The 16,016-nt window shown below is 39.4% G+C and overlaps 2 protein-coding genes across 3 annotated transcripts; one reads left to right on the forward strand and one right to left on the reverse strand.

Annotated features, from left to right (window-relative positions):
• Window positions 1–159: 159 nt before the first annotated feature.
• Window positions 160–9,526, forward strand: LOC105393035 (translation initiation factor eIF-2B subunit delta). 2 transcript variants are annotated; one of them, XM_038112759.2, is made up of 11 exons: window positions 160–348; window positions 466–499; window positions 1,412–2,164; window positions 2,425–2,583; window positions 4,532–4,662; window positions 4,758–4,857; window positions 5,623–5,802; window positions 6,089–6,216; window positions 6,625–6,802; window positions 8,601–8,781; window positions 9,066–9,526. In XM_038112759.2, exons 2-11 carry the CDS (start codon window positions 485–487, stop codon window positions 9,269–9,271), a joined length of 2,031 nt encoding a protein of 676 aa, XP_037968687.2. In that variant the 5' UTR covers window positions 160–348; window positions 466–484; the 3' UTR covers window positions 9,272–9,526. The 2 variants fall into 2 exon arrangements, with proteins under 2 accessions (XP_037968687.2, XP_037968690.2); XM_038112762.2 differs by having other exon boundaries at window positions 162–348; window positions 1,412–2,128.
• A 29-nt stretch (window positions 9,527–9,555) lies between these two features.
• LOC105393046 (dolichyl-diphosphooligosaccharide--protein glycosyltransferase subunit 1) lies at window positions 9,556–11,118 on the reverse strand. The gene has a single exon (XM_011564760.3). It carries the CDS (start codon window positions 11,072–11,074, stop codon window positions 9,677–9,679), a length of 1,398 nt encoding a protein of 465 aa, XP_011563062.3. The 5' UTR covers window positions 11,075–11,118; the 3' UTR covers window positions 9,556–9,676.
• Between the last annotated feature and the right edge of the window lie 4,898 nt (window positions 11,119–16,016).

Consider the following 16,016-nt stretch of genomic DNA (forward strand, 5'->3'; position numbering starts at 1 on the left):
TGTGATATTTGACCATACATGGAAGTTATGGCAAATAGGTTATGGTGAGGTGCTCAGACCAATTACAAAGTGAGGTGGTAGCGTTAAATATTTTCTGTGTGTTGTGTGGGACTATCTTGTGACAACAATGACACTCATAGATAGAGAGAACTGTCAGACTCAAACTGTCACTGTTACGTCTGTCTGACTGACATTGTGTCTTCAAATCAAATCAGCAGCATATTTTTTTACGATTATTCAGTTCTCATGCAGAATTTTATTAAGTACTTGTTTTAGTTTTTTATGGTCTTCACGGCATTAAGTAGTCAGAGCTCGTTCCTATTTTAGTTACCGAAAAATCTATTACTGGTAAGTTGTGGTTGGCAAGTATATTGTATGATGCAAACCTGCTGTCACATAGGTATATTTCCTCACAAAATAATAATGTAGGTACGAGTTAATCTTTTAAAATTATCCATATTATAGCTTTCAAGGAATAGCAGCTATGGTTCTTAATAAGGTATTTTATAAATAAGGCCTTGTAGAATTTTCATAATTGTTTTTTTTTGCAACCTTTGCTAACCTGTATTGGGCCCAATAGACATACTACCTACAAATAATGTAGTCTTCAACCTACTCTTTAAAGCTATGGATAATTGTGTGATGCTATTAGTTTGACTTTTCTTAGAAAATATTACAAATTATGTGCTTAATTTTGCAGTTGAAAGAGTGTGAAAATTGAAATAGTATCATACCATTAAGGCTTTTTCAGCAAAAAATCGATATACCTAATGTAGAAACTTTACCCCTTATTCATAGAAAAGTTAGATGATGTTTTAGCTATTTTACTGTTTTGTCCCTCTCTGTCAATGAATAAATTATTCTTTGACAAAGATGCACAAAACAGTTCAATAGCTAAAACATCCTCTAACTTTTCTATGAATAAATGGGTATATTTGTAATCACCAGGCCCTGTAGCACAGGTCGCTATTAAGACGTGACAAGAGTTCCCCGTCGCGCTCGCTCTTGAGGCTGCGCGATGTGAGTGAGCGCAATGCAAAACTCTTGTCACGTCTTAAATGCGCCCCGTACTAGCCCTTCTGTATTCATGTGTATCTATTAGTTTAGTTACCCCATATTTGCTACTTTGAAATTTTACTATCCCACATGTGAAATCTGTTTTTGTATGTATACTGTAACTGTGCAATAAATGTAATCCAATTTATTCCCTCTCTCATTATTGCATGTATTGACATAATTATGTATTGTTATTGTGTAAATACTTATTTTATTATTACATATTTACCACCATCAGCCTATGTCAACCCACTGCAGGGTATAGGCCACCTCCACTTTACACACCAAGTTCCACTGTATATTTATAATGCCACACTCATCACACATACATAATCAAAGTAACATTGTTTTACAGACGGTACAGTTGACAACAGCTAAAAAAAGGAGAGATAGGAAAAAAAGAGCACAAATCAGCAAACTACAAGAACGTGAAATAATAAACATAGATAGCAAATCAAATGAATCTTGCCTTGAAATAAAACAGATAGAATCATCTAATAATTATCAAAAAGCTAAACCAGTATCAGTGATACCGGGAAATGAAATTAATCATAACATTCTTAGTCAACCAATAGAAAACAACATTGAAGATACTATATTGAAACCAGCCATGTCTTCCAAAGTAGTTACTCCAAAGTCAAGAGAAGAAGTGATTGCTGAGCGAGAGGCAAAGAAATTAGCTAAACAAAATGCTAAAACCAAGATAGATCCTAATAAAACTAGTAACTCACCTAATACTAAAACAGTAGCTCAAAAAGAAGATATACCTTCAACTCAAAAACCTAATGAAGTGAAGAAAGCAGCTGACAAAATAGAATCGCCTAAAAGCAAAGATGAGGTAGACAAGGCTGTTGTACTTACACCAGATGTGACCAATCAAGCCACAGATAAAACAAAAGAACAGATAAAGGCTGAAAGAGAGGCAAAGAAACTTGCCAAGCAAGCTAAGAAGAAAGGTATAGCACCTGGTGGGGATGCAACTGCAGTAAAAGAAGTCACTAAGCAATCAGTTGCAGAGACATTGACAAACATTGTGGATGTAGCTAAAGAAGTCCAACAGGTCACCGCCAAGGTAAATGCATTGCTATTGAAAGTGCAAACTGGCAAGGTAATTAGTGCAGAATTGTGCAATACTCTCTTTGCTTCACTTTCTGTGCAAAATAACCATTCAAATTTTTATCAAAATTCATAAATATTGTGCAAGTTTTTTTGGGAGCATGGCATAACACTGTACTAAGATCACTGTTAATTGTGTAAATCTTAACTACTTCCTTTATTTACTTACTTTACACAGTATATGACCTAATCGATTTGATACATACTTATAACAATTGGCTACTTATTAATATGGTACTTAATTAAATACAGGTAGAGGAACCTGGTAAAAGCAAGGCCGAGCTCAAAGCTGAGAGAAGAGCCAAGCAAGAGGCTCAGAGAGCCGCCAAGCAAGCCCAGCAACCTGCCCCTACCAAGCCCGCTGAAACTAAAACTGCGGTTAAACCTGCAGTTCAAGCCAATATAGTCAAGGTGAATGCAATCATTCATTATGAATTAATTACTTGTAATTTTGTATTGAACATGAACAGTGAATCATAAAATTTTGAACAAAAGAAACAGTTTAAAATTAATCAGTTGTTATTGTGTTTGCTAAGATCAGTGGCGGATTTACAAATTTGCCGCCCGTAGGCCATTCAATTTTTGCCGCCCCTACTGACTTCTGAAATTCAATTTGTTAGTTTAATCCCGTTATTAGTATGATTATGAACTTAATGATGTGGATATTTCTATGCCTATCTGTCACCAACTTCAAATGTTTCATCAAATCTTATTTAAGTTTCTGTACCTCAAAAGGAAAAAAGAAACCCTTATAGGTATCACTTTGTTGTCCGGCTGTCTTTTTCTCAGAAACGGGTAAAAATATCAAAGCTGACATTTCGCAAAGATATACAAGGTGGGCCAAAAGTAATCACCCTATTGGAAATTGCTCTCATTTGTACAAAATGGCCACCAACTTCAAATTTGTTTTGATATTGGTGGACTAGACAAATGCAGAATACAAGTTGACAAGCCATGGAAGCCACATTTCCCAAGAACGCCAAATAATTTTGTATATTCAGTTTTCGGATCGCCTTTTTTTTCGTTTTATATGTCATTTTTTCCCGCAATATCGCCCGATTTAACCGTTTCAGACAGTTTTTGTGGTGTTTTTTCAAGACCCGTGTTAATGTGAATAAGCCCGTGTCTCTGGAAGCCCTTAAGGACAACATTCGACACGAGTGCGAGAATCTCTCGCCCGAAGGTCTCGCTGGATTGATGAGAAATGCCATAAAAGCAGCCCGTAGGGCAATCAATTGTGACGGTGCCCATTTGGCCAATATCATCTTCTAGACTTTACCAATAAAATTTGAAATGTTCAAATAAACATAGGTAGTTAATAAAAAAAAAGAATCGAAGTTTTTCATTTAGAAAAAAATTAGAGCCAATCAAGATAGGATGACTTCTTTTGATCCACCTTGTACAAATGTACGGCATCGACAAACTGGTAAAATAAATTAATGAAAATAAAAATGTTAGGTACCTTCCATACATGTAAAATGGGGATGATTTTTTTCGTTGGTGTAAGGTATTGTACAGGTCTTTCAAAAATATCAAAGGTCTTCTCAAACCATTTTTTTATTCAGTGACTGGTTTGCGAAATATTAAGCTTCAAACTGCGAATTCTTGGTAGACTCAAGTGACTCAAAAAGTTTGGTCCAAAAATATCACTGATGTACTTAGTACATATGATAAAATTCCACATTATCCACATATAACCATTACAGCCGTTTCCAGTTTCTCCAAATTCGAAAATATTCCCGCCGCTTCTTGTCGCGTTACAACCTTTTTAGTAATATCATATTTGATTGATTTCAAAGAATGTGTATGCCAAGAATCTCTTTAACTATTACATGCTTCTTTTCTGGCTGATCATCGTCTCAAATTCACTCTATTCCGGGTTTCGCCTTTCCCGATTTCACTCATTTATTTAAGCCAGCGTTGTGTCGAGTTTACAAAAAATTCCTGTAGCAGCATGAAAAAGCGTCAATCTTGGCTAGTTTAAGACGTGACATAAGTTATGCATCGCGCTCACTCACATCGCGCAGCCTCAAGAGCGAGCGCGACGACGTAGAACTTTTGTCACGACTTAAATGCGCCCCGTACTAGCCCTTCTGAGCATGATTCAGCAGCCACAGTTGCCACTAAATTCAAAGAATATAGGTACATACTGATTATATGACAGTGCGTTTATTTATAGTTATGTAGATTGTGTACACGTAAATTTATATTAAAAAAATCTGTAAAATAAAAAATGCTAAATTTGCCGCCCCTCTAAATCTGCCGCCCTAGGCACTGGCCTTTTTGGCCTATAGGTAAATCCGCCACTGGCTAAGATATACCTAAGTTTGATAATTGTTAATAAACTTTAATTTTACAGGAAAAGTCTCCAAAGCCGAAACCTCTGGAAAAGTCTAAAACGAAGACTCAAATGAATGCAATGAACTGTTTCGAACATTTGTGTGCAGAGAGAAATGAGGAGTCTCTCAAGAAAATACCTTTGAATTCCAAGTGAGTTATTTACTATACATATTCTAACATGCTAGGCATTTATTTTATCATGTAAAATCCTTATAAAAGTGAACATTTTATATATTTTATTTCAGTATTCACCCAGCGATTATCAAATTGGGCGTACAGTTAGCTTCCCGCGTGGTGACAGGATCTAATGCAAGGTGCATAGCATTACTTGATGCTTTGAAAAAGGTCAGTTTTCAAACATGTTACCTCCATTCCCATTACTAAGTCATTCATAAACATTGTATTCATGTGAGCTTCTTACTTTTGTAACATGATAGGCAATGTGATGATGCAATCAAGGGGTAATGACGATAGTACTTGTGACAAATATCCCCGATCGAACCCGGACCAACAGCGCAGCAGTTACTTACCAATGCGTCATCGGTCGTTTTGGACACCTTACAAACAAAAAATATTAATTTTTTTAGAGAACTAAACACACACACGCTCACGCCTTGTACTAATGTACTCCCTTGCGGGGTAGGCAGAGGTGCATTGCTGCACCCACTTTTCGCCAGAGTGTTATGTTAGTCCCAATGTAATAGGGGGCGGGCCTATTGCCATTTTACGGGCACATCCAAGACCCGAGAACAAATATCTGTGTTTAAACAAATATCTGCCCCAGCCGGGAATCGAACCCGGGACCATCGGCTCAGTAGTCAGGGTCACTAACCACTACGCCATTCGGTCGTCAAAGAACTATACACTCATTTCATTACGTCATTATTAACCCTGAATCGGGCTATGTGAATACGGACCTTACATCATTTTGAACTTGGAGTTAAAGAAGAAGACGAAATACAATGAAATAAATCAAGTAGCTAGGCTGGGTTAATCTTTAATTCTCTTCTCAGATGGATGAAACTTTGGTTTCTTGTTGGAAAATGTAACTGTTTTTTTGAAGCGGAATCCTCTATGTTTTACTACAAAACCCAACATTTATCTTCTCAGATGGTGACAGACTACTCGCTGCCAGCGAAGACGGAGTTCGCGCGCGGGCTGGAGTCCCACCTGGCCGCCAGCCTCGAGTACCTGTGGTCCATGAGGCAGCCCTCCGCCTCGCAGACCAACGCCGTCAAGTACTTTAGGTACCATCTGACGCAGCTGCCGAATAATGTTGATGAGTTTGATGTGAGTATTTATAAATGATCTTCTTTCCAATTGTTACAATCAAATCAGGCATTTAAGCGTATGGGTCTATGCTATCGCATAGATATTAGGAATTAATAATAGTTACCTACTTACCGCAATTTCATCATCATAATTAAAACTCGTAATTATCTACTGCTGGACATAGGTCCAAGGTGCGCCACATACTCTGTCTTCGGCTTTCCTCTATCCACTATCTGGCCACTTACCATTACAAAACACACTGCTATTTTTTACTTATTAACTCCAAATTTCCTTCCACCCTCAGGCCAAGAAGACCCTCCACGAGGAAATCGACCGCTACATCCGCGAGCAGATCGACATGGCGGGCGAGGCCATCAGCATCGCCGTGCGCAACAAGATCTCCAGCGGAGACCACATACTCACATATGGATGGTACGTTTCAGTTATTTTATCGGTACCTATTGGATAAGCTCAATAATATTTTACGTTGGGTTTCGTTGACAAAGCTGACTGTTTTAAATATACGGGTTCTGCGGTTGGGATTCTGATAGATTTTATGAGATCGTAAATATTTTAGTAGAACTTCTCATACTCTCTAGGCCACGCCGAAACGTGTACGATACTGTAAGACGGGTCTGTAAAAGGGACTGCTGCTGCGTGTGTAAAACCTTACTACGTACCGCATCTCCATATACCTATTGCTTTCCATTACTTTTATAACTACTATTTATGTATTATCCAGAAAAGCGCTCAAATGTTATTACCTAGTACGTTTTTTTAGTTTTTTTTAAAATTCTACCTCTTACACCAATTAAACAACCACTTTCACATCCATTCCAGTTCATCCCTAATCGAGCGCATCCTCGTGGACGCGGTCACCGCCGGCGTGCAGTTCCGCTGCGTGGTGGTGGGCGGGCGGCTCGCGCGCGCCGCGCGGGAGATGCTGCGCCGGCTGCTAGCTGCTGGTGTGGTCTGCACCTACCTGGATATTACTGCGCTTAGTGATGCTATGAGTCATGTGAGTGTTTGTTCATTCCTAATCTAACCTAACCTAACCGCATCCTGGACCTACGGCTCCGTCCTGTTGTCGACGTCGATAATGACGACGAGATAATTTAATGCGGGTTCCACCAAGCGCTTTATACGTTTCGTGCTCGTTCCACCAATCACAGCGCTATATTTATGGCGAATCGCCATATAATGACGTTTCTACGTCAATAACGGACAGCGGGTACTAGTGGATGCCTCAACAGCGTTATCTTAGTTATGGTTATCTAAGGCGTAAAGTTCCGCTGCGTGGTGGTAGGCAGCCTGGATATCACTGCGCTTAGTGATGCTATGGCTCATGTGAGTGTTGTTTATCTTTGAAAAGAATGCAAACATTAACAGTGGCAGAAACATAACAAGATCAATTAGAGTAGATTAATTAGATCTACCTACTCTAATCGTACACTGGCCGGCTGTCCAATTTCAAAACACAGTAACAGCCAAGAGACAAAATGTTCAGGAGAGCCAAAAAACGTTTTTGTCCCTTCATTTCAATGCCCTGGTAAAACTATGATACATATCTAAACGAATGTAAGCTTAAAAGAACCGGCAGAACCTAGGCTTTACATACAATACTATTTCATTTAAATATGACTAATATTGTTGCTGTAATGCACAAAAGAAAACACTAACTAGGTTTTAAATGGTTTTCTCACCCTAAAACCGCCCTCACTGACCATTTTATAACCTAGTAAGAGCCATTATTGTGTAATTTAAGACAAGTAAAGTATATTGAAATTGCAATAATAATGTAATAATTTATTTGTTTTTTTATTTTTTTATATGTTTTGGATCCTTCACATAATATAAATCAAATTTTGCAGCACTTTTACACGACCGTACTAAGCAATAGCTGAAATACCGGCATATTTTTAAGTTTTATCTAAATGAACCAAATCGCCATATTAAGAAGGCATGTCTGACACGAACATTATTCATGGCTGCCTTAAATTAGACAATATTTCCTAAATTTTGAGCTAAAATTAGTTTACAATGTTTGAGTTTTTTTTGGTTTATGCAAAATAGGGCTAGTAGAAAGGTTCTGACGAGAAAGGTCTCTATGGCTTTTATAAAGAAGACAAAATTTCCTTATGTTCTACTTTTAGTTCACCTCTCTAGGTCTCATTGGTTCAAAGATACAGGTTCTGAAATATCTGATATTTTTTCGAAAAAAGTGTTTGTAATAATGTATGCCATTTGTGACTTACTAAAATTAACGGGCAAAAATTGACCTTTGCTGACCATTTCAAAACCTAGTAAGCGCCATTGACAATTTTAAAACCTAGTAAGTCATTTTCACTTACTGTGTTTTAAAATGGTTGGTGGCTCTTACTGTGTTTTAAAATGGTTTTCGTGGCATTTTTGATTTCGCAGGGTGGAGTTACTAGGTTTTTAGAAATTTTATTTTCGTTTCTAAGCCGTTTTTTGATATTCTGACAATGCAGGAATGTGCGGAATCGCCTAAAATAATGTATAAATCAAAGACCCGTTTTTTTTTTAAGTTGGCGCTTACTGTGTTTTGAAATTGGACAGCCGTGCTGCTGATGGACAAAATACGTACAGGGTATTGCAAAAGTGCTAAAATAATTGAACTCACGTGACCAAAAACGGATCGCCCACTCTATCCACGACCTTTATTCACCTACTACCTATCTGAGGTCGCCAGTCCAGCGTGCTGGAGGACGTCCCGCTCTATGTTTGCGTGTTCATGATTATGTAATCATCATCAAATCGAACTAAATTCATCCCAAATACACCTCTATCCTCAGGTGAACAAGGTCCTGCTCGGCGCGAACTCCCTGCTGGTCAACGGCTCGGTGCTCGGCGCGGTGGGCACGGCGCAGGTGGCGCTGGCGGCGCGCGCGCGCAACGTGCCCGTGCTCGTGTGCTGCGAGACGCACAAGTTCAGCGAGCGCGTGCAGACTGACGCGTTTGTGTATAATGAGCTGGGTGAGTTTTGTGTATGACCTATGTTTAGTGAGTGTGTAGGGGTGGGATCCTTTACTCGGATCACGCTGTGAAGCTTGTAGAATGCAGTGCTGCTTTTATAGATAAGAAGAGCATTGATTGACATCATAATAAGTTTTTGTAATATACAATTTCTTGCCGACAATACACATAAAAAATGAAAACTTATTTTTATCCTACAAAAAATACTGAGTCTTCTAGCACAGTCTTGCTTTAGCTTGTATGCACTATAGCAAATCTAACTGACCCATTATTAACCTCACCAGGGGATCCCGACGCGCTAATCGACTCCACCGACGACAACTCGCCCCTGAAGGACTGGCGCTCCAACCAGAACCTGAACCTGCTGAACTTGACCTACGACGTGACCCCGCCGAGCCTCGTGACGGCCGTGGTCACCGAGCTCGCGATCCTGCCTTGTACTAGTGCACCCGTTGTGCTGCGGTTCAAGCTGTCCGAGTATGGAATCTAGGTGTTGAGTGATGCTGGATGGAAATGCATAGTCATGTCAACAGTGGTTATGTACTCTCACTTGTGCAATGGAGTTAAATATACCTAGTTAAGTGACGACTTGTAACTCAGTGTTGTGTTGAGATCAATGCGTTTTTTGTAAATCTTCTGGCTAGAATATGCTGTTAATGCACATTAAAATACTGTAAATAGAAATGTAAATTTCTAAATGTAAAAGGAATTTAATTCTATAGAAATAAATTATTTTATTCTTAAACTTTCTTTCAATTAAAATTGAAACCACAGTTAATTAGAAAACACATTTATTTGGTCTCTACAAACTTCCTTTGAGACAAATGCATATCAACTAGATTGTGTTCTATTGAATACACTGGTAAATTGCACAATTTTATATAAATTAATTATCCTATTCTTTGTGAGGATGTTCAGACTTATGGATAGAGAAATCTAATCTTACATAAATAATAACACACAAGAACAATGCATAGAGGAAGCCGACCACAAGCAGCGGCTCCTGGAACATGAGCAGGCGCGGGAATGTGTAGCGGAGCTGGAAGTCCTGAATGTGGTTCTCAACTACATTCTTCTTGATGAATGTGATAACCGGACGGCCTTTAGTGTCAAGGTATGTGTGATGCAGAGTGTCAGGCAACCTTGTGACTGCATATGGCAAGTTCAGCTTCAAGCCAGCTGTGCCCTCCGGAAGAATGATCTTGGTAACAACTTCATCAACTTGCATGTCATCAAAGATGTGGTCAATTATTCTCATCTTGAGCAGGTAATCATTTCCAGAATGATACAAGTACTCATAACTTGGCACATTGTAACCCAAGGTGTAATGTGTTCTCCAGCCACCAAACAGGGGGTATCTTGGCCTCAAGTCGAGTTCAACTGAGTCTTTCTTCACTCGCATCCTTGAGGTGGAGATGTTTCCATTAGTGTCACGGTAGTAAACGTCTGCGGCGGAGGCGGGGAGCAGGGTCTTGTACGAGCTGACACTAGCTGAGCTGCTCCTCTCATCTTGCTGGTAGTCATAGCGAGAGAATGGTCCCTTCAGCTTAGCACCGGTGTGCTCAATCTCAATGGTTTCTTCAATAGCAATGTTTCCCCAGTGGGATAATTCAATGAGACGCTCAACTCGTGTCACAGTCAAGAATGGTGAGTTGTTCTTGTAGTGTACACTAAGCTCCTTTTCAGTGAAAGGTGCAATGTTGGTGGTGGGTCCATACTGCAGGCTAGTCTCTTGTTGTTGGAAAGGCTTGACTTTAGTGAAAGACTCGATACTCTTGGTGTTGGTGCTCACAGTGGTTTTCTGAGATGCCACTGTGTAAGGGGAGTAGTAATACAAGTTGCCATTGTATTTAACAAATTGGTCTTCTTGTTGCGTGATCTCAGTGGGGTAGGGCGTCAGCACCTTGGTGAGCACGGCCTCGGACGACACGGCGGCGCTCGCGCCGGCAGCCAGCGCCTCCTTCAGCTCCACTCGCCAGAACTTCACGTTGTCGTGCCCTTTCACAGTAGTTTCCGCCAGTTTAAGCTCTTTGCCGTTACTGTCTTTAGCACCGATAAAAGCCAAATTGTCTTTTGCGGAAGCTTCGACGGCCAATAAGAAGTTTTTAACCGGTGCTTTACCTGTATTCTCCAAGGTTATCTTGGTTGATATTTTGACTAGCTGTGTGGATATATCTATAGTTCTGTCTACATTTTTAATCTTGATATCACTGGATATGTTATCGACATTGGCTGTTTCACATTTTAATAAAAGGTAAAACACAAAAACGACACAAAATCTTAATTTCGCCATCGTCGCCGGTCGGTGTTTTGTTTGACAACTAAGCGGAAGAACACGTCACGATATTGAACGGAAACAGCTTCCTTTTTTCCTAGTGTTGCCATAAAATACTCGTGTAAAGGTTAGAGGTGTTTACCGGAACTTATCGATTCAATATAATACTTGATAACGATATTGAACTCATTGCTATTAGTGTAGTAATCGTTAATTCATTAACCTTAATCTATAATATGAGTTTTTATTCAATGTCTTTCATTCTTTCACCCAACCACCTATCCCAGTAGACCTAAAGCCAGTACAATAGTCGGGTATAGGCCTCTTTTAAAAAAAATCATCATTCATTGATTGAAATCGTTCATTCATTAAGTGACACATTGTCGTTCGTGTTATTATTGTATTTGGGATTTTTTAAAACGTTTAAAATACTGAAACTTGAATGAAATACATAGCTTTACGGCGAATAAATACCTTTTATAACATTTATGTGTGTAAAGTTATGATACCGTTAGTTTTATTTTGATCTAAAGGCTCAGGAACTGGAGATTTTTATTGTACAAGATGATAGGCCTACTGGTGCGAATAGTTCTAGCTTATCTCGGTAAGTGCTTATACTTCGACTTCCGTTCCAAGTAATACAGTACTGATACCTAATAGCGTATTGTTTAAGTTGATATTTTGTTTCAGTTCTGAATCATCTCTTCGCGCCGTGTACAGCTTTTCGGAGTTCCCTCGGAAGAAGCTACAGCGCTGGAAAAAGCAACTCTAAAGGTTATAAAGAACAAGCCAAAGGCAATACTTATGCCGGAAGCTCTCAAGGTCTCCCCAGCCAGCCACCCGCGCGCCGAGGACTCGGAATCTCTGCTTGGGGTTTAATTACAGTAATAGTCAGTCTCGGTTTAGCTGGTATGGGCTTCTATTACTTTTCTATATGCTACCCTATCTTATGTAAGAAGCAAAGAAAGTATGACATCATTGAATTAGCCAATGTTTGACTTTGTAATCTAATTTACTGAAAGTTTTTAATTATTAATATGTTACTCAAAAGTATACAGTATCAAGTTTTACAAACTGCGGTTGTGATAAGATTTTTATAGAGATTATACCTTCTGTAATGTAATGGAATAGATTTATACTACTAAGTATTACAATAAAAGCACAAAATTTAAGACTGCATGGGACCAATGTGTATCAGCTAGACTAAGAAATTCAATCACGAAACAAACATACTTCACAAATGACTACCACTAGATAAAGTATTCAGTATTATTTTATAAATAATCTCAATGGTTTAGCTATAGATTACTAAAATATTATATAAGTAGCTTTGAACAAAACTGACTATTCATTCATATTATACTAACTTCTTTTTTACTATTGTGACTAATGCAAGAGCAATCTAAACTGCCCTAAATAAGGTGTTATCAGTAAACACAAACATCATACAATTAAGTAAATATAAGCCAAGACTGTTTAGCAACATAATGTAGTTCAATATAACTATAAGGAAATATACATTCTGAAACTTAAAGTACTTAAACCCTTTTATTTTTTAAGTATATGAGATGGTTTTTATTCTTGCTGAAATCAGCCTTTCAAAGATGATAGACGATGACCCAACTTCACAACAACAAAAATATACCTACTGCCGATGGTTGCCTCATTGTTACTTCCATAAATATGCACGTTACCTCGTCAAATCCAGACGTCGTAAACCGCAAATGTATTAGGCAAGTACTTATGTATGTCAGTTTCTGAATTAATAAGATCATTATAGGTACATAATATTTTTTTATAATATACTCGGTTATTGCCAGTTACCCCCCAGTCAGCCCTGTTGTTTCTTTCTCTACTGAGCGACGCCAAGTGGTTTTCGGACGTGCCCTTTTTCTTTTTTGCCGATTGGTTTCCAAGTCATGGCCCGTTTAGGTGGGTGGGTGTGATTATCGATCCGAGCGACTGAAAAAATACCTACCTAAAGAAAAATAGACGCATTTTTCCTGAAATAAAAATGACATATTATGTATCTAGCCTATCTGAAACCTAGTTAAACATTGTGAGATATGGCGTTTCGACTTTCTCCGTGTTCGGCATCATAAGGGTCACAGTGACAGTTAAATAAAGTCCATTTTTCTCTCCACCTTTAGTTTGCAAGGTGCGGGTGCCTATATAAATAGAGTGAGTCGCCCGCGCGCCTCAGTTGTAATATCACCATGCAGAAATGACTAGGTTTCAGATAGGCTAGATACATAATATGTCATTTTTATTTCAGGAAAAATGCGTCTATTATGTAGTCTGAGCCTATCTGAAACCTAGTTAAACATTGTGAGATGTGTTTATTATCGCATGGTGGAGAGAAAACCAACTGTGACCCATAAGCTACTGATGAGTATATCAGTAGATAAATATTGGAATCTATAAATTCATAATGCATAGATTTCTAGGTAGTAGATATACTAAAAAGAAAGGTATAAGTATACATAAGACTTAAGTACTTCCTTATTATTCCTGACTTGTCAGAAAGTTATGGAAGGTATGTACCCAGGGGCGTATTTACCCTAGGGCTAAAAGGGCTACAGCCCGGGGCGGCAGGCGGCGAAGGGCGGCCGGCGGGCCGCCCTTAGACTTTAGGTTGGAGGAATAAAAAAGTACACAACAATATTTGAGGTCGTAAGCCTAGAACGGCCCTGAGCCATCTTCCCACATTGATCATTCCCCGTTGACCAGCCTTCGTTCTTTTCTGAACTGTTGGAATAGTCAATTTTTTTCCGCCTCGGTATTTTTTAAAGGAAATCTAAAGACAAAAATAATTGCCTCACTCAGTCGCCCTCGGAAGTTTATTTCTAAACGTTCTAAAACGTACTCTAGATAGAAATCCAGAAAAATCTTTTTTTTTGTTCGGAAGATATCATTATGTATGCAAATCTATCACCATAAGTGATAGATTTGCATTTGTTCTTATACATTTACCTACGGACAGGTACTCTACACTTCTTCTTATTTCATGTCAGTGAACATGCGAATTTTTAAATTTGTCCAGACCAAAAAGAAGCATCTTTGATAGCATTCTGGTTGGCCTGGAGTAAGTCTTCCCGAGAGCAGGTGGAAGGGCACTGGGTACAGGACAGTAAATGCTCCATATTCAGGGGGCGGTACCACAGTCGCATAGGTTGGTATAGTGCGACAAACTTATCTTTTCCGGTGACAGTTAACGAAATTGGTCAATATCTAATTATTTACTAATAAATTATATATTGATATAGATTAAATGGGTTTATTAAAACCGCAAAGGTAAATTACTATTACAGGAAAACTTCATATCTTAAAGAATGAAGAAATATTAGACATTTACGTGAGCTCTCACCGGAACAGATAAGTTTGTGGCACTGTACCAACGGTAAAGTCCCACTTGCAAAGATTGGCCTTGCAGCAGCCTACCTCTGCTCGCAACCGATTTAGAGTCTTCCAAATGTGCCAGGGGAGACCCGAGAGGAAGAGGTAGGAAAGGATCCTGGGGCTGCTTTTAGCCTTGCGTTTTGTGGGTTTTCATCCGTTAAGGACACCTCAGCTATTTAGAAACGCTTTGCGGCGCTTAAGGCGGGAAGGGCGGCGGTATGTGATTACTCACAGTGGATGTCTGGAGTCGCTTCTTGTTTGACTTTCTCAACAGAACATGCCACTTTTCGCCGTATGCTAGGGGGTGCTATCCCAGCCAGAGAGTAGTTTTTCTAGAGCGGTGCCGGTTTGAGGCATCCCGTTACTATGTGTCGTTAAGAGCAAAATCTAGCATGCGTGGACCTTGCCCATATCATCATCATCATCATCATCATCAGCCAATAATCATCCACTGCTGGACATATATAGGCCTCTCCCAAGGAGCGCCACAACACTCGGTCCTCGGCCTTCCTCATCCAACCACTACCGGCACTACGCGCCTAAGGTCGTCAGTCCAGCGGGCAGGAGGGCGTCCCACGCTGCGTTTGCCTGTTCGTGGTCTCCACTCGAGAACTCGTCTACCCCAACGGTTATCGGTTCTTCGGCAGATATGACCAGCCCACTGCCACTTCAGCTTGCATATTTTGACAGCTATGTCGGTAACCTTAATCCTCTGACGGATAACCTCATTTCTGATACGAGCCATCAGAGAAACCCCAAGCATAGCTGTCTCCATAGCACCCTGAGCGAGTTTAAATCGGTGGACCAGTCCTACCCTCAGTGTCCACGTCCCTGCACCATACGTCATCACTGGCAGGACGCACTGGTTGAAGACTGGGAACTGACTTTTTTTTTTGTGTTTTGGCAGTGGGTTTTGTACGTGAGGGATCTATCCAGGGTCACTCCGAGGTATTTTGGTGACGAGCAGCGCTGGATTTTTTTAAGTATGAAAGCCGGCGTTTGTTCTTTTCTGAACCGGTGGAATAGTATATTTTTTTCGCCTATGTATTTTTTTGGAAAGATATCTAAAGAAAAAAAATTGCCTCACTCAGTCGCTCTGCACAAGTTTATTTCTAAACGTTCTAAAATGTACTCGTCTATGCAGAAAAATCTTTTGTTTTGTTCGGAAGATAGTTATTATTATCTATGTAAATCTATCTCCACAATGTTCTTATACATTATGTAGATCGGTAGGTACTCTACACTGCTGACTGCTCTTTTGGTTTTCTTTCATTCCTTGGTGGGGCGGAAAACTACAGCAGCCCAGGGCGCGAAATCTTTAAATACGCCCCTGTATGTACCTATTCATATAGGTAGGTATTATACATATGGATACACACAGTGCCTCTTTGAAAGCAATACTTATAAGTAATTATTAATCAAAATCTTGTTATTGTCAAGGCAATATTTTTAACATACACTAGCCGAATGGATGGAACCAGTGAAATACTTTGCAACAATATTTAAAAGCTGTAAAATGTAGAATATCGATCCAGCCCGCTGGGGCTCAGGCCAGCACATG

This window comes from Plutella xylostella, chromosome 5 (assembly GCF_932276165.1).
Source record: "Plutella xylostella chromosome 5, ilPluXylo3.1, whole genome shotgun sequence".
Taxonomy (NCBI): domain Eukaryota; kingdom Metazoa; phylum Arthropoda; class Insecta; order Lepidoptera; family Plutellidae; genus Plutella; species Plutella xylostella.